A 21262-nucleotide genomic window follows, 5' to 3' on the forward strand; every position below is an offset into this window, starting at 1 on the left:
AAGGCCTGACAGCCCCCATCACACACATGTCACACACACAAATACACACGCACACACACACGAAGGCACAAGACCCAGTGATACATGTATATAAGAGTCACAGAGACAAAGACACAGTCACACACAAAACTACTTAAAAACTATCTAAACTGGGGCGCCTGGGTGGCTCAGTCGGTTAAGCGCCCGACTTCGGCTCAGGTCATGATCTCATGGTCCGTGGGTTCGAGCCCCGCGTCGGGCTCTGTGCTGACAGCTCAGACCCTGGAGCCTGCTTCAGATTCTGTGTCTCCCTCTCTCTCTGACCCTCCCCCGTTCATGCTCTGTCTCTCTCTGTCTCAAAAATAAATAAAACATTAAAAATTTTTTTTTAAATAAAAACTATCTAAACTAAAAACTACCTAAAAAACTATCCCTAAAACCACCCTAACACATGAACATAGACATACACATACACAGTCATTGGCGCGCACACACACACACACACACACACACAAACGGATGCACACACTCGTGGGAACAGCAGCGGAGGCTGCTGATTGGATACCTTGCTGGCTTACTGCCTTCGTACTGATACCCAAAAGCTGTCTGGTGCAGCTCATCCCCTATTCCCACCTTGTCGCAGGGCAGTCTAGGGCAGTGGCCCTGATAATAAGGGCCACAAGCCTAGGAGAGGTGATACTCAGCTGGGGAACTTTTAGATGGGCAGTGAGGAGGAGGGACAGTATTCTAGGGAGGGAAAAATGGCCTCTGCAAAGGTTTGGGGTGGTGAGGCAGCTATGATGCCCAAAAAGCTGTGCGGCCCTTGTTTGGGGACGGGGTTGGAGACCAGACAGGAAGCCAGCCCTCCTGGTGCAGAGACACTTGGCTGAGAAGCAGACCTTGGCCCCCTTCCCACCTGTGCCCCAGCCTGAGTCCTTGTGGGGGCACACTGGGTAGAAGGAAAGGGGCCCAGCCCAGGCCCTGCCAGTACCAGGAGGTGGTGATGGGCAAGGTAAGACGGCTGCTTTGGAAGGGCCTAGCAGAAAGGGGTCTCCAAACCCCTGTTTGGAGCCATGTCCCAGCACCCCCCAGAGGGCCTGATTTGGATAGGAAGAAGGCTGTGAGCCCTCACAGGAAAGGGGCTGGGTGCTCTTCGCAGAGACAGGGTGAGTTCCCAGTAATCCCTTTGCCAGCAATGAGAACCCTTCCTCAACACCCCAGGCCTCAAGGACAGAGCTGGGCCCCAGGCTGGGGCCCGAGGGGCTGACCTCACCTTCGATTCAACCTTTTCTCTCTGACCCTTGGAGACCTGGCTAGGGATGGGAGGGGGGTAGAAAGCGGGATGGACTGGGGACTGTAAGGAGTCTGGGCCAGGGCCCTCCCTCACCAGCAGCGAGGCTCTGGAGTTGGGCTGGCCTAAACTGAGCCCCTGAGGTGGGCCTGTAGGGGCGAGGAGGGGGAGCCCCTCGGCCGCAGGAGGACAACGAGGCGTCTGGAATTCCTCTTCCCTCCCTCCACCTCCCCTTCTCACACTTCGCCCCCTCCCACCCCCCAGGCTGCCGGCGGGGCGGAGGGGGGAGGCGCAGCGACGGGGCGCAGGAGGGGCGCTAGGAGGGGCTGGGACGCGGGGCCGGACTGGGCCCCTCCGAGAGGCCCGCGCAGCCAGGCCCCGCCCCGGCCTCGCACATCTGGGCCGGGAGCGCGCGACCATCCGGCCTGGGGGAGGGGGCCGCGGGCGGGGTGGGCGGCGCGGGGCGAGCCTGAGGCGCGGGCTGGGCGCACGTCGAGGGCTGTGGCTGCCGCGGCGGGTACGACCAGGGGCTGCGGACCCGGGATCGAGGCGGCCGAACCCAGGTCGAGCTGTCGGGAGGGTGGAGGTGAGTTCTGGGCGGGGGTCTCCCAGAGAGGAGAAAGGCGGCGAGCTGTGCGGTCCTGTCTGTCCCGGGCTGTAGGCTGAGAACCGACCCCCCCCCCAAAAAAAAACTTCCTAACCCTGGGTGGGGGGGGCGGGCTGGGGACAGATCCTGCAAGGCGTTCTCTCCATTGGGGCTGCGGGTTCAGAAAAGCAGTTGCAGCGGCGACCTTGTATTCACATCCAGGCTCCGGGACCCCACACACGCACTGCGGAGTGTGGGGGGCTGGGGAGACCCCTGTGCCGCGGTGGGGGTGGGACTGGGGGACTGGAGTGGGGCTGGGGTCTGCTCCGGTAAGCCAGTTTGTGGAGAACACAATGCCTAGGTCAGACGTGGAGACCTGGGGGTTGAGTGTGTGTGTGTGTGTGTGTGTGTGTGTGTGTGTGTGTGTTTGGGGGAGGGAGGTCACCTGGTGGGAGAGGAGGGTCTTAGGGCCTATGGTCTGGGAAGCTCGAGAGTCGCAGTGACCAGGATGCCACAGTTCCAGACTGGGATGGCCTCCTGACCAGGGACCTCTGGATTCTCTCCACAGGCCAGCTGGGGGGTGGGGGTGGGGGGGCCAGGGGGGGGAGGGGCGGGAGCAGGTGGGGTGGGGTCTGGGCTCCCTGTAGGGGCAATGGAGCCAGTCTGTAAAGCAGGCTTGTGTTGTGGGGAGAGAGACTGGGAGGGAGGGAGCTCTAAAATATGGCCTCGATGTGAGACCAAGCGCAGCTTTAGAGCCCCAGAAGGTAAGGGAGGTGATGGGGGCCTGGTGGGCAGAGGATGGGAGGGGCTTTAAGCCTTGGGCTCTGTGGAACAGAGGTTGTTTGTAACTGGAAGCCCCCATGGTGAGGACCCAAAGGGGGTGGGGCAGGATGTATGGAAAGAAAAGTTGAGGACAGGGAGGGGCCATGGGAGACCATTTATGGTACCCCCTGCCTCAGCACTGGAGGAGGCAACCTCCCTACCCCACAGCCTCCTACTGGTCCCTCTCCCAGAGGGCTTCTCTCTAGAGACAGACTGGAGCAGCTCTTTGGGTGCCATTTCTGATCTGTCCCTTGGCCCTGGTTGGCCCAACCTGTGGCTTGGGAGAAATGCCTGGCCTCTCTGCCTGCTGACAGAATCCCATCCCATTAAAGGGCTGGCAGGATGTTGAGCAGAAAACAGTGGATGGGAGAGGCAGTCCCTGCCTGCAGGGGATGGAGGGGAACTGTAAAGATCTGGGTGGGCTCTTTGTCCTCATAGGCAGAGGACAGGTATGTGTGGAGCCTTGAAATTCAGCAACACCACACACCCTGAGTGCACTTTGGGGGCATAAGTACCCAGCCTTAATGTCCCCTCCCCAGGAAGAGATCTCTGGAAAATTCTCTCCATCAGGCCAGTTCTAGGCTTTTGTGAGTCCAGGAAGCACTCTGGAATGGGAGTCTCCCGTTTCGAGTCTCTACTCAGCCACACCCTGTCATGGTCCCCAGTGACTGATAGGTCATACCTATTGGGTAGAAGTCAGGGCCAGGGGTCAGTGTGAAGCTGAAGATTAGAGATCAATATGAATCCAAGGGCTAGGGGTCACTCCATGGTAAGGTTAAGCGTCTGTCTGTGGGTAGGGTGGGGGTCAAGCTGGGGCCAGAGTTTAGCCTGTGCTTGTAGCCAGGAAATGACATTACTTTCTGTGTAAATCAAACTGCCCCACCCGGTTATGTTCAAACCCATAAGCATCCCCAGTCTGAAATTAGTCAGCCCCTGCGGTGAGGATCTACTTTGCCCCCTTTCCAGCTGTGGATTCTGTCCCAGTCGTAGGTTTGAGAAACCAATACTGTCCTTAAGTGTTTCTGGGTGCATATGCATGATGGGGGATGTCCCAAAGACATATGGGGCCACCAGCCCCTTCTACCTCCAACTCTCAAGGAATTGGCAGGATCCCCCTTCTTTAACACAGATTGATTCAGGTCCTCCCCCCCACCAAAGAACTCAGAATGATTAGAATAAAAGTCTCAATAAGACCAAAAACTTCTAACAAGAGAAAATTCAGAATCCACATCATGAAGGATAAGAATAACTGCTCACATATGGGGCTCCTGGGTGGCTGTCTGTTGAGCATCCGACTTTGGCTCAGGTCATGATCTCACCGTTTGTGATTTCAAGCCCCACATCAGAATCTGTGCTGACAGCTCAGAGTCTGGAGCCTGCTTCAGATTCTGTGTCTCCCTCTCTCTCTGCCCATCCCCCGCTCTCTCTCTCAAAAATAAATAAACATTAAAAAAAGAAGAAGAACTGCTCACATCTGTCCAAGTTCCTGCCCTTATCAACCACCTTCCTTATCTGGACTTGTAGGTCTTAACAAGCCCCCTGCATACCCCATTTTACAGGAAAGACACTGAAGCACAGAGAGGCGACATGATGCACTCTGGCCAGGTGCAATCGTAAACCCTTGCCGTCCCTGAGACCCCAGTGTAGGCCCGATCCGTGTCCACATGCTCAGAGACAGGAGATAACTGGACCAGCTTCAGATAGGTGGGAGGACTGTAGGCACACAATTTGGACATGGAATCCAGCTTAGAGGGATGACTCCTGAGTCTTCTTTTCCTGGTAGCTCTAGATTGATTCTCCTCTAAATACAATAGAGCCTTCATCCAGAAAATCCATTCATTCATTCAACCACTTAGCGCAGAGCCTGATGCAAACAAATGCTCAATAAGTTTTTTTTGCTCAAGAATCGAAACAATGCACAGACAGGGCTGTCAGCTTCCCCCTTGTGGCCTCAATCCACAGGGTGTGCTGTGGTCAATACCGTCAACTCTCTCAGAGGGAGAAAAACCCAATCTATGGTGTTTGCCAATTTCCTTGGTGTAAATACTTGTACCATGGCTAATTTCAAGTTAACCCATGTGATGTCCGTGAATGCAGAGTTGGAGAGAGATGCAGAATCAGCTCTCATGGCTGGGGAGGCTCACCTCCAGCACACTACTCCCTCTCCCTGCACTCAGCCCCTGTCCTGGCTCTCAAGGCCCACACCCATGCGCACTATTTGCCTTCCTGTTTCTTAGCATCACTCTGCTGTTCTGAGTGCCCCAAAGCCGCCCCTGTCTTTCCCGCGATTCTCACTCCTGGGCATCCAACTGTGAGCCTCTGCTGACAGCAGGATTGCATGTATCTGGAAATGTCTATGGTGCTGGCCATGCAGGAGTATCCTGGACATGTCTGAGTGTCCGTCCACAACGGGGCTGGACTGTGTAAACTGTGTGTGAGCAAGGGTGCGTGCTGTGCATATGTGTGCATGCGTGTGATGGTGCCCAGCTCTGCGCTCGCCTGCATTCTGTTAGCAAAACTTCCTGATCAGGCCACTGGCTACAGAGAGGGAGGGGGCTCTGAGCAGCCTCACCTTTGTTTAGGGGGGCTGCCAGGCCCACAGCTGAGGACCTTAGCACAGGTTATCTGAAGATCGGCCCAGGAACACGTTAAGCAGCACTTCTCAAACTTTCATGTACACAGATCTTGTTAAAATGCAAGTTCTGACTCAACAGGTCTTGAGCGGGGCCTGAGGTTGTGCATTTCTAACAGCTCCCAGGGGGCTCCGGTGCTGCTGCCTCTAGCTTGGCCCTCAGACACAAACTCAGGTTGCTCCCATCTTAGAAAAGAAAATGAAAGCACATCTTCCCGTCCTCAGGCTTTCTGTTCCTCCAGCTACTGCCCTCACACCAGCCCCTGACCTCAGCCATGCTTCTTGGAAGTGCTCACTGCATTCTCTTACCCTCTGCTCGCTCCTTCCCTGGGCTCACTTGACTTCTTCCCCATCTCTTTCATTCTGCCGAAATGATGGCCTTGGGCCATTAGAACAGGTGTTGCAAGGCTCCTCTAATAACCTCTAAAGGCATCTAGCTTCGCGTACTTCTCTTAGATCTGAGATCTTCATGGGACCATAGCAAGCATCCAGTCTTCTCCAGCAGCACACCTTCCTCCAGCCAGCCTTTCCGTGCTGGTTCTCCCTACTCTTCCCCCACTACTCCCTGCCAGGCCTCCCTTGACATGACTCCCAAATGTGCATCTCCCCCTCAGCTTTCTCTCTGACCTCTGCATCATACACCATCTGGCTCCTTGGTCTGTTCTCTGGGAAGTTTCAATACTGCACCCAGAACTCTGCCCCTTTCCCCTGCCAGCCTGCCCTTCTCCGGTATTCTCCATCTCACTGTCCATCCCCTAGCTCGAATCGGACAATGTCACCCTTGACATCTTCTTCCTAATCCCCAATATCCAATCCAGCCATCTTCTATCAGCGCTGTTGGTCTCTCTAACTTCAGAACTCGACTTCTGTCTCAAGACACATAGCTACCACCATCATCTGTCGCCTGGTGCCCCCATAGGGCTTCTGCTTCCAAACTGCCTGCTGCAATCTGCACTCTCCATACAGCCAAGGGACTTTTTAAAATGCAGATTTAGTCATGCCCCCAATTCTGCTCAGCTACTTCAAACCTTTCAAGATTTGCTGTTCCCCGTCATATAAAACCAAATCTAAAATAGGGTCCTGGAGGGTCTGCCTAGAGGATCAGCCCAGCCCAGCCCAGCCTCTCTCTTTAGCCTTACCAAGCCTTTCTGCTTGGTTTGTATCCAGCTGTGACCTTGACAGCATCATTTGTAATCTCAAATTCACTTCGGTGATTATCCTACAGTAATCAGTTTCCCCACCAGGCTGTAGGACTCCAGGGCGAGAACAGTGTCTCTCTGGGTCGCTAATGTCTGCTAACACCTGGCACAGAGTGGGCACTCGAAAACATTTAGGAGCATCCTGATTCCAACAAAGCAAATGTTAAGACATTTTGGAGACAAGCTGGCACTGTGGGACTGAACGTTAGCCGAGCCTAAGGAATTGCTGTTAATATTGTCACACATGATGAGGATGTTGCAACGATGTTTGTGGAGTCTTTATCTGTTGGAGCGACGTATTGAAGAATTTATAGGTGAAACAACGTGATGTCTGGGATTTGCTTCAAAGGACTCTAGCCAAAAGTAAATAACTAAAATAAATAAGCTTTCAATAAGGGAACAAAGGAACAAATAAATGTCATTCTGTTTGTCTGTTCCTGTTGACAGTCACAGGGCCTGCAGAGATGCTGGCTGTCCCAGAGATGGGCCTGCAAGGGCTGTACATTGGTAAGACTCTCCTCCCTCCCCCAGCCTGTGCCCTGACCCACCACCCCTCTCATCCTGACACTGAGACCCACCCCCAGCCTGCACATGGGCAACTCTCCCAGACGAGGTTCTTGAGACAGTGTGTTTGTGCAGGAAGGGTTGGTGCTTACAGGACTGTGTGTGTGAGTGTGTGTCTATGAGTGTGTGCACAGCGGGTCTGTGTGCACAGGACTGAATGCGGTTTGCATGTCTTGGGCAGGGTCTGTGTACACGGGACCTGGTATGAGTGTGAGTGTGTGTGTCTGTGTGTGTCTGTGTCTGTCTGCCTGAGGGAAGTCTGTGTGCAAGGCCTTGTATGAGAATGTATATATTGGCAGGTGGTCTGCATGCACAGAATTATGTGCGTGTACACCTTCATCTGCCTCTGGCCTGGTCTGGGAGCAGGCTCTGGGCTCTCTGCAGGGGTGGGAGGCCAGAAGTCAGGAGGGCCACTCCTCAGGAAGTCCATTAACAAAGACCTGGTGGGCTGGGCCTTCCTTCCTGCCTCCCTTCCCAGGCCCAAGCCACAGCAACTTGGCCCCTCAAGCTGGAGCTGGTGGCAGGGCCCAGGCCCGTACTGGCCGCTTAGAAAAAGGAGCCCTGGGACACTGACCACCATAACCCTGCCCCTCCAGCACCTCAAGACAGACTCTGGCCCTGTCCAGGCACTTCCTAGAATCCCCCTCATGTACATGTTCCCAGGGTATCCCAAGGCCAGCAAGAGCTGGGACCTATCAGGGCACACAGCAGGGTAGCTACTGAAGGAATACAGGACCTGGCCTAAAGCAAGCCAGACCAGTTGACGTGTCCACGGGTCTTCATGCAAGACCCCATCAGCCTCCTGGACCAGCCTCCCTGTCCCCACACGTGAATCTCAGGGCAGCCCAGCACTGCTGGTAGGGGCCTTAGCAACGCCCAGTGGGGTGGTGATGAGCCACCAGCCCACACCTAGGGGATTTCCAGCCAGGCAGGCCCCTAAACTGCCTGATCCTCCAAGCCAGGCTTTGGGCTGCCTTCTGGAGCTGCTGTTTCCTCCCAGCAAAGGTCCAGCTCAGTGCTGGGCCTGAGAGAGGGTTTCAGTGGGACCTCCTGCCCCCAGATGCTGGCTCCAGGTTTCCGTGTGTTGTAGGGAAGGGAGGCTCAAAATCCAACTTCCTAGTGTTGTGGACATGCCTCAGCTCAGAGCTGGGCTGGGGGAAGCACCATTCCCCTTCTTGATCCTCACCACACAGCCAGCTGGGCCTATCCTTGGCCATTGGTGGAGGGAGGGGGAGAGGGAGGGTGACTCCCTCAGGTCCTGATTAGAACCATGTGGCCAAACTCTAGTGGGGAGGGGAACAGCCCCTCCTGCTGCTCAGTTCTGTCTGCAGTTCCCCACCTCTTCTGGTTTCTCTGCCCTCCACCCTCACCCTGCCCCAGGAGCCCACTCACCCATCTCTCCTGCCCTTCTGTCTCTAGACTCAGTCTCCCCCAGTCCTCATAATTCTTCTCTATCTCTCCCCTCGCCTGCTGTGCCCCTGCTGTGTCTTAGGGATGCTGGGGGAGACAAGGAGTCCTCAGGTGAGGCATGGGTCACCCTCCAGGGATGGGTCACCTCAAATCGATAACAGGCCCTCAGTCCTCCCCTGCCTGCCTCAGTCTTGTCCTTCCTTCCCTCCCCAGCTATTTCCCCTTCCGCGGCAGGGTGCCCCTTGCCTCAGCCCAGCAAGGACTGATGGAGAACCTCCCAGTGCCCAGCCACCGGCTCCTAACCTGATGGTGTGCCAGAGTAACTTACCCTCTCTTTGCAGGCTCTAGCCCCGAGCGGTCCCCCGTGCCCAGCCCGCCCGGCTCCCCAAGGACCCAGGAAAGCTGTGGCATTGCCCCCCTCACACCCTCGCAGTCTCCAGTAAGCCCGGGAATAGGGATCCTGGTGGTGGGTGGCCTGGGTGGTATGGAGGCAGGTCACACTCCAGAAAGCAAGGCCTGGTGTCTAGCAGAGCCCTAGCAGGGCCTGGGTTGGGCTGGGGGTGCTGCCTGGATCTTGCCCTTGCATTCTCCAGTCATGTCCCCCCCGCAGAAGAGTTAGCCTTAGGTGACCTTGGACTGTAGGGGTAACAGTCTACTAAGGTGAGCCCAATGTAACTAACACCCAGGCAGCACCACTCTGGGGTGACACCCATAGACCATAGCCTGCCTCGGGCAAGGAGACTTCTGACATGTAGTGGTATATCTGGGGAAGAGAAGACACATATTGCTAAGCGTTAGTTTGGAAACTACTAGCTTGAAGTATCCAGGATATAACTTTCTCCCAAACTCCCTGGGTCACCCCACCCAGGATGGCCTCACCTAGTGATGCAGCCTGGAGACCCCCTTGTTCTTAGGGAGCCCAGGCCTGGCCTGGGAGAAGGCAGAACCGCTCTGGTCACGTGCACAGGCCTTTCTTCTCTGCCACAAAACTGACAGAATCTGGTCGTGTCACTGTGGACACAAAGATCTAGGGGGTCAAATATACACAGGTCTGTGTGTTACGGAAGCTGCCCAGAAGAGCGAGATTGCTCTCAGCTGGGCTGGGGCTGTGCGGTGCTGTGAGATGGGGGTGGGGCTCAGGCCAGCCAGGCAGAAGATGGACAGAGAACTGAAAGAGGAAAGCAAGAGCTTACGCCACAAACTGCAGAGGGTGACCTGAGAGGCCTTTGGCTTCTGAGCAGTTGCCTAGCCTGGAGGCTAGGAAGGGAGGGGATTTGGGGCAGGTGGCTGGAGCCGGGGCCAGTCTGGACCACAGCCAGGGGAGAGGAGAGGCTTCGGCAGGCAGTCAGTGGGGCCCTTGGGCTGCTGCCTGACTCTGGGTCTTGTCCTCACAGAAGCCCGAGGCCCGAGCCCCCCAGCATGCTCCCTTCTCTGTGGTGGTGGCCATTGACTTTGGCACCACCTCCAGTGGCTATGCCTTCAGCTTTGCCAGTGATCCTGAAGCCATCCACATGATGAGGTGAGGGTGGCTGAGCTGGGAGATTGGGGCGGGGGGTCCTCACTCCCTGGGATGGGCCTGGTCTCAGAAAGACTGTCACTGAAGAGACATGGGGTCTCTCCAGAGCTCCCTCCACAGGGAAGCTTGGGGCTTCCTGTGGGGGCAGAAAGTTAGAGGATGGGTCCTAGGCCTGGGCCCCATCCTCAATCAGAGAAACACCCAATAGAAATTTTGGGTTTCATTTTTTTTTTAAGTTTACTTATTTATTTTGAGAGAGAGGAGTGCAAGCAAGGGAGGGAGAGAGAGAGAGGAAGACAGAATCCCATGCAGGCTCCATGCTGTCAGCACAGAGCCCAGCATGAGTCTCAACCTATGAACCGTGAGATCATGACCTGAGCCGAAATCAAGAATCTGATGTTTAACCAACTGAGCCACCCAGGAGCCCCTGGGCTTCATTTTTAATTTTAAAAAATGTTACAGTTAAATACACAAATGCCTTTCTGGGCTTGTACACAAATGCACACAGGCATATATGCACATATGTCTGTAAAATAAAAGTGGGAGGGGTGTCTGGTGGCTCAGTCGGTTAAGCATCCAACTTTGGCTCAGGTCACGATCTCGTGGTCCACGAGTTCGAGCTCCAGGTTGGGCTCTGTGCTGACAGCTCAGAGCCTGGAGCCTGCTTCCGATTCTGTGTCTCCCTCTCTCTCTGCCCCTCTGCCACTCACACTCTGTCTCTCTTTCAAAAATAAATAAACACTAAAGAAAGAATTTAAAATAAAAATGGGATATCATACAACTTGCCTTACTTTAAGCTTTCAACATTATTTTGTAGATGTTTTGTGTCAACACATAAAGCCACAATTTTTTTCTTCTTTTTTTTTTTTTTTCAAATCCACCTGCTTTATTTTTTCTTAAAAAAGGAAAAAGAAAAATGAACAAGCCAAACAAAAACAAGGCAGCCCCCTGGCTCCCTTGGGCTCTGGGCATGCATCTTGGTTGACAGGCCTGTTCTTACATAGGCTCCTGCTGAAGCCACAATTTCTTTTAACAGCTGCGGAGTACAGACATAATTTGTCCACTTGTCTACTGATAGTTTTAGGAGGTTTCTTGTCCTCTAATTTTTCACTATTACACAAAGTGCTGCAATGAATGTCCTTCCTTGAAAACCTGTGCTGGGATTTCTGTGCAGTAGACTCCTACAGGCAGATTCCTAGGTTCAACACCTCAGGTGAAGGACAGGGACATGAAGGACCAGAGGGCTGAGTTGACAAGTTACACAGCTGTTATGAAAGAGATGTTCAAAAAAAAATACATCCTGATATAGTTGAGTTTTGTTTGAACAACACATTTGATACTCCCCTCCAGGCCTCAAGACCCTGATCCTTTATGTCTTAGGGAAGCTGCAGCCAGTAGGTGGAAGGCCCTTCTAGAAGACCCCAAAGCTCCAACCCAGATTGGGATGAGGGAGCAAAGGGGCTTCCCCAGGGCCCAGAAGGGTAGATGGCGGGGTGGATGGAGAAACAAACATAAGGGTTACTTCCCCAAAGATACAAGGAACTTGACCTGCATGAGCATGAACTGCCCTTCCCCTTTCTCTGCTCCACCCACATCCACGTTTAGGCCACAATGGCTCTGGGCACTTACAGCCCTCAAGGGGCTGCAGGACATCCCAGCTGGCATGTTTGTCAGTGCACACCGTTGAGACCATGCTGGACCCTATGTTGGGGCAGAGGACACAAGAAAGGACAGTGTCTCAGTCCTGTGGACGAGACAGTCACAGGAAGTAATTGGGGGACATCTTGGCTTCTTCCCAAACCCTCCCCACCCTACCAGTCACCAAGCCCTATCACTTCTACCTCTCTAGTATCTCTGGAACACCCAGCCACTTCTCTCCACAGCCACAACCCCTAAGTTCAGCCCCACCCACTCTCACCTGGATGGTTGCAAAATCCTCGTCTCTGGTTTTCCTTCTCCATTTTTCCTCCCCTCCATCTGTTGCCATGTGGGGACCAATGACCTTTCTTTTTTCTTTTTCTCTTTTCTTTTCTTTTTTCTTTTCTCTTCTCTTCTCTTCTCTTCTTTTCTTTTCTTTTCTTTCTTTTTTGACTCGCTAAGTAGCTTTATTAGAGAAAGCCAGGATTACAAAGGACTTAAGAGTTGGCATTGGGGCCCTTCTTTTGACAATGGTGGGCACAACATTAACAAAGCACCAGTTTTACTGCATCCACTGCTTGGCCTGGCCTGTCTTCTTTTTCTCCTGTTTGGCCACTTTGGGAGTCTGCCCCCTTACTTTCCCAGCATGGCCCAGAGAACCATGGACTTTGCCTCCAAGCATGTGGATGGTTCCCCCAGAGTGGTCAGAGCCTCTACCGCACACAGGCCCTGATAACTTCATCTTCTAGGGTTGTGCCTGTCAAGAGCACGATTTGATCTCCTTGGAGCATGGCCCTCCAACAAGTCCATGTGAGCCTTGATCTGGGCAACTGTCTCCTGGCTAGCCACCTCGAGGGTGTGTAGCTCCTGAGTGTGAAGCTCCTGGGTGCGAATAAAAAGCTACATACCAGCGACTGAATGGTGGTCACTGCTGCTGCTACCACAAAGATCAACCGGTGACTTTTCTAAAAGCAAATGTGGTCATGATTCTTCATTCTTCTACTTAAAGCCCACCAAAAGAATTCAGATGTGGCATTTGATGCTCTTCCCTAGCTGACCTTAACATTCCTGTATTTTCTCCTTCTGCATTTTGAGCCAGCCTGTAGCTGGTTATCCCTGCGCTTTCACACCTCTCCACATGCTGTGCCTTCTGCCTGGATGCCCAGTTCTCTCCCCTAAAGGCTGTAGGGGACAAGCTTGGCCTAGAGGGTTCAGGGCATCAGAGAAGTTAGAGGAAGGGGAGAAACAAGAAGCTTGGCGGTGGAAGACAGCCTAGAGGAGGGCACACCATCTGGCTGGGAGAAAGCCTCTGCTAGAGTCCTCAAGAGATACGTCAGGAGGCCAGACCCAGGCAGGTAGATGATGGCCTGCTGCTGCTTAAGGAGGGAGGCGAAGGCCAATGGTGTACCTCATAGAAGGAAGCAGGAGCTGAGAATGTTGATAGGTCCTGTGGCCCCATGGATAGAAAGGATCCCATGAGCAGCATTTTATGGAGATTTGAGTGGATGCCAAGCACTGTCTTCACGAGAACTCTAAGAGGTAGGTACTATTATTATCTCCATATTACACGTAGGAAGACTGCTGCTCAGGAAGGCTAGGTGGCCTACCCAAGGTCACACAGCTGATTCCAGAGCGGGTACCCAACCTCAGGAAGGGAGGGTTTCGCTGACAACACTGACAGTCCTGTGCCCCCACAGGAAATGGGAGGGCGGGGACCCAGGAGTGGCCCACCAGAAGACCCCCACCTGCCTGCTGTTGACCCCGGAGGGCGCCTTTCACAGCTTTGGCTACACTGCCCGCGATTACTACCACGATCTGGACCCTGAGGAGGCGCGGGACTGGCTCTATTTCGAGAAGTTCAAGATGAAGATCCACAGCGCCACTGTAAGGCACATTCTGGCTCGGGACACTCCAGCCAGGGAGGCGGGGGCAGGAGGGGAAAGGGCAGGGCTCAAGGAGGGTGAGCAAAGGTAAAAGGTGAGGAGAGGCTGAGGGGGCTTGGGAGTCAAAGTGGAGGAAGGGCTAAGGGGTGAGGCCGGGATTAGAGGAGGGCGGGGCTAAAGAGAGGGCTGGGGACAGAACTGGTGTTCTCCTGGATTAGCAGGAGAGCCCAGCTGAGCCCACACTTCGGAGGGGAAGCACCAGGAAATGGCGTGATTTTCAGAGAGAGTTTGTCAGGAAATGGGGGTAGAGCTATGGCCTCCTGCAGAATCGCCTATGTTCCTGCCAGGATCTCACCCTGAAGACCCAGCTAGAGGCCGTAAACGGAAAGAAAATGCCTGCCCTGGAGGTGTTCGCCCATGCCCTACGCTTCTTCAAGGAGCATGCCCTTCAGGTGTGCTGTGGTCCCATTCCTGCCCACCGGGGCAGGGACCCCCGCCAGGTCCATCTTTTCCTGTCAGCCCATCCGTTAGAGGTCAGAGGTCATTTTCGCCAGCCCCTGCCTTCCTATCTGATAGAGCCTGCATGGGCCATACGGGTGTTGGGGGAGGAGGTGTTAGGAATTCTTCCAACTCAGCTGGGAAGTCCTTCCTGAGGCCTGATTAGTCCCTCCAGCTCCCATAGAAGGCTGAAGACACCTCCCACCCCCTCAACCCAAGCCAGCCTACCTCTCATTGCCCCCTCCTGCTCCAGGAGCTGAGGGAGCAGTGCCCATCGCTGCCAGAGAAGGACACCGTGCGCTGGGTGTTGACGGTGCCTGCCATCTGGAAACAGCCTGCCAAGCAGTTCATGCGTGAGGCTGCCTACCTGGTGAGGATGTGCAAGGCAGACCAGTGGGCATAGCTCTGGAGGGCTCTAGGGACGGCCCCAGACTCTCATTCACCCACCACCCTGGGGACTGGTCACTGTGTACAAAGACCTCTGGCCTTCCCCTGCTGGGCATTTTGGAAGGTTGTCACCACCAGGAGAGGGTGTGAGCCTGCAGGAACAGAGAGCAGAGGGATGAGAGGCTCGGCCCAGGCCAGCTTAGCCAGCGTCTTAAGTCGGGTTTCCTAGCAGAGCCCAAGATGGGTCCTATGCATGTGGTGTATTGGAGAAGGGCTCTTGGGAGAAAGAGGAGTGAGGGAAATGGGCCAAGAGAAAGAGCCGAGCAGGAATGTGGTCTCAACTGGAGTCTAGCCTCAGCCCAATCCCATGAAGAGCACTGGAGGGAGAACTGTACCCAGCAGTTGACCACAGGAAGGCAAGGGGGCCCGCTTTTTTGTATATCCATATCAGTCTGTTGTTGGTTACTGGAGGTGAGGGGGAAACCTTTCCAAGTGAGGTGGTTTCCATTCAGCTGAGGGCAGTTCTCTAGAGAAGGGGTGGGGGGGGGGGCAGCTGGGAGCCAGTAGCAGCCAACACACAGTAGCTGGGCAGCCAGCTCCGGTATTTTCAGGGGCTCCACCACCATGCCCCAGCCACTGTAAGCTCTGCAGTAGGGGAGACAGGACTACGAAACTATGAAGGGAGATGATTTGGATCAATGCTTCCTGGGCTTCCTACCATAAGAGATGCCCAAAGGTCTGGAGACTGGGGGGACCTGAGTGCACAACTCAGGTTCCCCCACCTCCAGTAAGATGGGGTGGGGAAAGAGGGGAGCACAGCCTCTCAGAGCAAAACTCATTGCTTGGTCCTCCCCCTGGGGCCTTGGGGGACACCCAAGGACCTCCAAAAGGTTTGCCTGTGCACCCCCTGGAAGATACCAGAACCCTCAACCCCCCACGCTCCTGTGGGCCAGGCATGCCCCAGGTGCCAGGTCTGCAGGTGCCTACACTTGTCACTGGAAGGAGCTAACCCTGAGGTGGTGGGCATTCCCCCACCCCACAGAGACCAGGATGAAAGCAAGGCTGTGCCCAGCCAGAATAAACACCCCCCACCCTAGTGCCCCCTGCTGGTTTATCCACTCTGCTTCCTCCCACACTGTTCCTGGCTGCCAGCTCAGGAAGGGCTGGCCCTGGGCAGGAAGTCTCGATATCCACCCGTCCCCAACCCCCACCTGGTCAGAATCCAGGGAACCCCACAAAACCATAAAGTACTTCCCACAGGGATCCCCTGTCCCAATATAGGAAGTAACAGATCCCAAGTGTTTTTCTCCTCACAACTGGCCCCTCCTGGCGCCTGGAATTTCACTGTTGAGAGTCTCTTGATGCCTATATCTGATTCTCTGGGGAACAGAGTTCTCCTGGGACTGGGGAGGCCTGTGGCTATTATCTGACACCAGCCTGGTGAAGGAAAAGGGCTCAGTGAGCCAAAGGTGACCCCCCCCCCATACCACCTCCTCTGATTGGTGGTCTGGCCATTACACCCCATACACACTGTGCTAGAGTCTGGGCTTACAGACTCAGCCAGTGCTCAGCTGGCCAGCCCTGTACCTGTGAAGGGGACCTTGCTACAGCCTGGGCAGCTTAGAGGGGCACGTCCCAGATGCTCTCGGTTTTCACTGTCTAGGGTCTCTTCCTGCTGGGCAACCCCATGGTATTCTTGGCCATGGCCATGGCCCTCCCCAGCCTGGTCACAGGGTAGCCGTGAGGCAGCTCCAAATTTGTGCAGCTTGGAGGGGCCTGGGAGGCCTAGCATGGGTGAGGTGTGATGGGGAGGAGGTGGGAGCCCCAAAGGCCCTGGTTGCCTGCCCTGAGGTGCCATCTTAGGTATGACACTTGGCCCATGGAGGTCCCTGGCCCCGCCCACCACCTATTCCCAGGCTGGCCTGGTGTCGAGGGAGGATGCAGACCAACTACTCATCGCCCTGGAGCCAGAGGCTGCCTCTGTCTATTGCCGCAAGCTGCGTCTTCACCAGCTCGTGGACCTAAGCAGCCGGGCTCCAGGCAGTGGACGCCTGGGTGAGCGCCGCTCCATCGATTCCAGCTTCCGGCAGGGTGAGCTGCACTCAGGGGCACTGACTGGTGGTATTACATTTGCCCTGGGAGGGTCAGAGGGTAACTGAGGCCAGACACTCAGCCATGTCCCACACGAAGAGGACACCACCCCCCCCTCCCCCAGCCACATCTCTGGTGGAATTCAGTCTGAGGAAGGAGGTGCAGCCCTGACCTGGGGGAGCCCAATCTGAGGATAGAGATTTCACCTTGTCCTGGGGGAGCACTGTCTGAGCAGGGCAGGACTCCATCCCAGTCCTGAATCTGAGGGTAGGGGGACACAACCTGCCCTGAGGGGAAGTGCTCAGGTGAGAAAGGAAGAAATCAGCCCCTACTCTGAGCCAAAGGTGGTCTTCAGTTTTCTCTTAAACAGCCACTGAATCAGCAGCTTCTCCCATCCTGGCACATCAGCTGTCTTCTTCCTCCCCCACAACAGCCCTGAGCTGCTGCTACCAAGCTCAAACTCAGTGCCAGGGCCGTGCACTGAGACAGCTATGGTCAGTCTTAGTCACTCTCCCAGATGCCACCTCCCATGACTAGGAGAAATCCCAAGTCCCAGGCTCCCCTGGACCCCCCAAGTTCCCCCCCCCCACACACACACACAGCTCCTCCAAGCTCTCCTAACCCCTATTTTGCAGTGGCCCCAGCCCACCTACGTTAAGGGAATGTCCTGAGGCCAGAAATACTTCCTTCCCCTCAGCTGTTGGTCACAGCACCTGAGATTACCGCATCGGGATTTCTGGATCCTTTGAGGTCCAGACCTTTGAGGTCTACTTAGGAGTAGAGCAGGAGTTTCAGAAGAACTGGCTGCTCCAGATGCGCATGGAGGGTGCTGGTGGGAGGATGGGGTCGAGTGTGGTAGCTGAGGCACCTCCTTCTAACCCCACTGTCCTGCTGTCCCTCAACCCCCAGCCCGCGAGCAGCTGCGCCGGTCCCGCCACAGCCGCACGTTCCTGGTGGAGTCCGGCGTCGGAGAGCTGTGGGCAGAGATGCAAGCAGGTGGGGGTGGGGGTGGACGGGTGTTTCTTGAGACCTGCGGGTCACCATATACTGATTGGGGGCATGGGAACATTTGCGAAGTGGGGTTCAGACCTTAGAAACGCAGACCCTCCTCCTCCATTAGCTGCACCTAACCTGTCAGTCTCATGGTCACCTGCACCCCCACCCCACTCAGCCGCGCCCCTAACTCCCACTTCTGGAGATTCTCCGCGGATGGAGTTGCAGAGCCCTGGAAACATTTTCCTCCAAAACCTTGAGCCCGTAACCCATTGGCGTAAGGTTCAAGCACCTGAAGTCCCTTACAGCCACCCCACCCCCATCCTCCCCGCAGGCAAGGCTAGCGACTGGGGCAGGGCTGGGGGCTGGGTGAACCTGGAAGGGGCGCAGAGCTGAGGGTGCAAAGCAAGCCAGGAGTGTGTGCTCACGCTCGCCGCCGCAGGAGACCGCTACGTGGTGGCAGACTGCGGGGGAGGCACGGTGGACCTGACCGTGCACCAGCTGGAGCAGCCGCATGGCACGCTAAAGGAACTCTACAAGGCATCTGGTGAGTAGCCAGCCAGCACCCTTGGTGCCCAGCGCGCCCAGGCCCCGCCAATGCCCCCTGGCGGCTGAGTCTGCGCTGACTCCCCCTTCACTCCCTGCCGGATCTCAGGCGGCCCCTATGGCGCGGTGGGCGTGGACCTGGCTTTTGAGCAGCTGCTGGGACGCATCTTTGGAGAAGACTTCATCGCCACCTTCAAAAGGCAACGCCCGGCAGCCTGGGTGGATCTGACCATCGCCTTTGAGGCCCGCAAACGCACGGCAGGCCCACACCGTGCAGGGGCACTCAACATCTCGCTGCCTTTCTCCTTCATTGACTTCTACCGCAAGCAGCGAGGCCACAACGTGGAGACAGCCCTGCGCCGGAGCAGGTGGGCCCGGGGACCAAGGACTCAAGCAGGGTTTGCGGATGCCGGACGCCCCTGCAAGGGAGGATGTGGGCCCCAGAGGACAGTGGGAGGTCTGCCCAATCTGCCCTGTGTACATGTCTTACCAGCTGGAGTCAGGGGAGGGGCCTAAGCACCCCAGCTAGAATCCTCAGGCCCGATCCGTGGCAAGAGAATCTTGAGCCCCCAGGGAAAGGGACGACATTTTGCGCCTCCCTGCACCCCCACAGCCACACACACCATGCGGGCCAGGGCGCCTTCGCTCCTCTGCCTGGAGGCTCCTCTCCTGGGACTTCATGCCTGGAACTGGAGCAGGCAGACGGCTAAAAAGCTCCTGAGGGAGTGGGGTGGAAGGACACAACATGCAGTCAGTGCCCAGTGCACACGGGCCTGGAGCAGGGGTGGAGCTCCAGACCCCAGCCCATGAGCCTGTGCCCCCTTCACCAACAGCGTGAACTTCGTGAAGTGGTCCTCACAGGGGATGCTCAGGATGACTTGTGAGGCCATGAACGAGCTCTTTCAGCCCACGGTCAGTGGGATCATCCAGCACATAGGTGAGTACCGAAGCTTGGGTCCTCCACTAACCCCCACATTCACACTCGGACGCAGGAGTGACCCCTCCTTATTAGTGCCGGGACCCTCCACACATCCAAACACCGGAATGAGACCCAGAATCATCTGGGACAACCGGAGGACACAGTGTGGTGGGTATTAAGAGCTAGGAGGGATGATGTGTACAGCCTCTCCAAGTGAAAGACCCTCTGGTGCCTCAGTTTCCTCATTCATAAAACGGAGTGATAGCACGGGGTTCCCAAAACTGTTATCATAGAGACTTAAAGAGCTGAAGTACTAGAGATGCGCCCACAGTGGGCAGCAGGCACTGTAAATGCGTATCCTTATCTCTTTGCCCTCCAGGACATGGAGGAAGAGGAAAAGGGGGGGTAGTGTGTCAGGGAAGCAGAGCCCGTGAAGGCTGCCTGGAGCACTCAGTGAAAACTCGGTTTTTCTTCCTCAGAACCCGTCTACCGTTTTAGGGTGAGATGGCTAGCTTCTAGTTGCCAGCAGGATGCAGGATGGTGGAGGGGAGGTGCCCGAGGCCTCACCGCGGCGGCTTCAGAGGCTGGTGCTCTTTGTCACCTCCCTTTCCATCCTCTCCCCCCGCCCCCTCCCGCAGAGGCGCTGCTGGCACGGCCCGAGGTGCAGGGCGTGAAGCTGCTGTTCCTGGTGGGCGGCTTTGCCGAGTCGGCTGTGCTGCAGCACGCGGTGCAGGCGGCGCTGGGCGCCCGCGGCCTGCGCGTGGTGGTCCCGCACGACGTGGGCCTCACCATCCTCAAGGGCGCGGTGCTGTTCGGGCAAGCGCCGGGCGTGGTGCGGGTGCGCCGCTCGCCGCTCACCTACGGCGTAGGCGTGCTCAACCGATTCGTGGCTGGGCGCCACCCGCCCGAGAAACTGCTGGTCCGCGACGGCCGTCGCTGGTGCACCGACGTCTTCGAGCGCTTCGTGGCCGCCGAGCAGTCGGTGGCCCTGGGTGAGGAGGTGCGGCGCAGCTATTGCCCGGCGCGCCCGGGCCAGCGGCGCGTGCTCATCAACCTGTACTGCTGCGCCGCCGAGGACGCGCGCTTCATCACAGACCCCGGCGTGCGCAAGTGCGGCGCGCTCAGCCTGGAGCTAGAGCCCTACGACGGTGCGTCCTCCGGCCGCCGCGAGATCCGCGCCGCCATGCAGTTTGGCGACACCGAGATTAAGGTCACCGCCGTCGACGTCAGCACCAATCGCTCCGTGCGCGCCGCCATCGACTTTCTTTCCAACTGAGGGCGTGCGCGAGGACCAGTTCCCCAGTGCCAGGCCCCGCCCTCTTGTGGTCGTGGGGTCGGCTCTAGTGGATGGGCTGCTAGTTCTGAAGTCGCGCCTCTTCCCCCACCCTCTCGCCTGGAGAGATGAGGTCGCAGGATGGGTGGGGACAGACTCTGGCTTTGGAATTGGCCCAGGTCCGCTGACTGGAAGGCTGCAGAGCCCTGCCAAGGGCTGAGGTCAAGGAATCAGAAGAGGTTTGTAAGCCGGTGCGCCCACAGGGAACACGTCACCCCGAAGGCAGAATGCACCAGAAGACCGAGCCCTGGCCTGAACTGGGGGGGGGGGGGGGGGGGGGGCGGGGGGGAGGTGTGAAGGCAGCCGGGAGAGGCGGAGCAGGGCCGCTGCAGGAGGGGCAGCAGGAGGAAGGAGGATGTGCAGAGCTTTGGCCTGAAGGGCCGCGTGCGTGGATTGATGGGCTCAGCCTACACAGGGAGCTGGGCAGAGCAGCCCCATGCCACAGAAAAATGGCTGGGGACTGGCACGAGAGTCACAGGAGTATAGGACCTCCCCAGGCGTGGCACCAACCATCCAAGTGTGACTGTTAATTTTAAAACTTTCTCAGCAGGCTAATGAGGAGGATACAGGCTGAAGGCACTTATGAGAGGATGTGGGGGAACATGGCGGGGGCCGGGGGCTTCCTTCAGGACAAATGACTCATCTGAGAAGGCCCCTAGGGCAGCCTATGAATGACCCACTTGCACCCTATCCCAGCTACCCAAGCGCAGTGGGACTTGGGGAGCTGCAGGGTGGACAGAAGAGGCACTAAGAGCTGATCTTGGCTCTGCCATCAACTCAATGTGCCATTGGGACATTTCCTGCCCACCCATGACATGCAGCTGACCCACCTGCCTGAGAACCCTAAGGCGACAATAAAGCATTTATGCTTCAGGTGAAGCCAGAGCCTGCTGGTACCTCACAGGAGAGGGCCCCAATGGAGGAGTAGTGGAGGGGGCCTGGGTTCAAAAAAGGGAGAGTGCTTTCAGCTTTGTG

The 21262-nt window shown here is 56.3% G+C and overlaps 1 protein-coding gene across 1 annotated transcript; it reads left to right on the plus strand.

The window, feature by feature from the left end:
- The first annotated feature begins 1781 nt into the window (after window positions 1-1781).
- HSPA12B (heat shock protein family A (Hsp70) member 12B) lies at window positions 1782-21166 on the plus strand. Its single transcript, XM_030309984.1, has 13 exons — window positions 1782-1856; window positions 6957-7016; window positions 8825-8922; window positions 9878-10002; window positions 13335-13521; window positions 13868-13972; window positions 14272-14388; window positions 16322-16496; window positions 17406-17492; window positions 17932-18036; window positions 18145-18403; window positions 18869-18972; window positions 19593-21166. The coding sequence occupies exons 2-13, from the start codon at window positions 6974-6976 to the stop codon at window positions 20228-20230; spliced, it is 2043 nt and encodes a 680-aa protein (XP_030165844.1). The 5' UTR covers window positions 1782-1856; window positions 6957-6973; the 3' UTR covers window positions 20231-21166.
- Window positions 21167-21262: the final 96 nt, after the last annotated feature.

The sequence above is a fragment of the Lynx canadensis genome, chromosome A3 (assembly GCF_007474595.2).
Source record: "Lynx canadensis isolate LIC74 chromosome A3, mLynCan4.pri.v2, whole genome shotgun sequence".
In the NCBI taxonomy this organism is placed as follows: domain Eukaryota; kingdom Metazoa; phylum Chordata; class Mammalia; order Carnivora; family Felidae; genus Lynx; species Lynx canadensis.

Coding starts and splice junctions, on each gene's coding strand:
- HSPA12B (XM_030309984.1), top strand. CDS start 6,974: ATGCTGGCTGTCCCAGAGATGGGCCTGCAAGGGCTGTACATTG. Junction 7,017..8,824: donor CCTGCAAGGGCTGTACATTG/GTAAGACTCTCC, acceptor CTCTCTTTGCAG/GCTCTAGCCCCGAGCGGTCC. Junction 13,973..14,271: donor TCAAGGAGCATGCCCTTCAG/GTGTGCTGTGGT, acceptor CTCCTGCTCCAG/GAGCTGAGGGAGCAGTGCCC.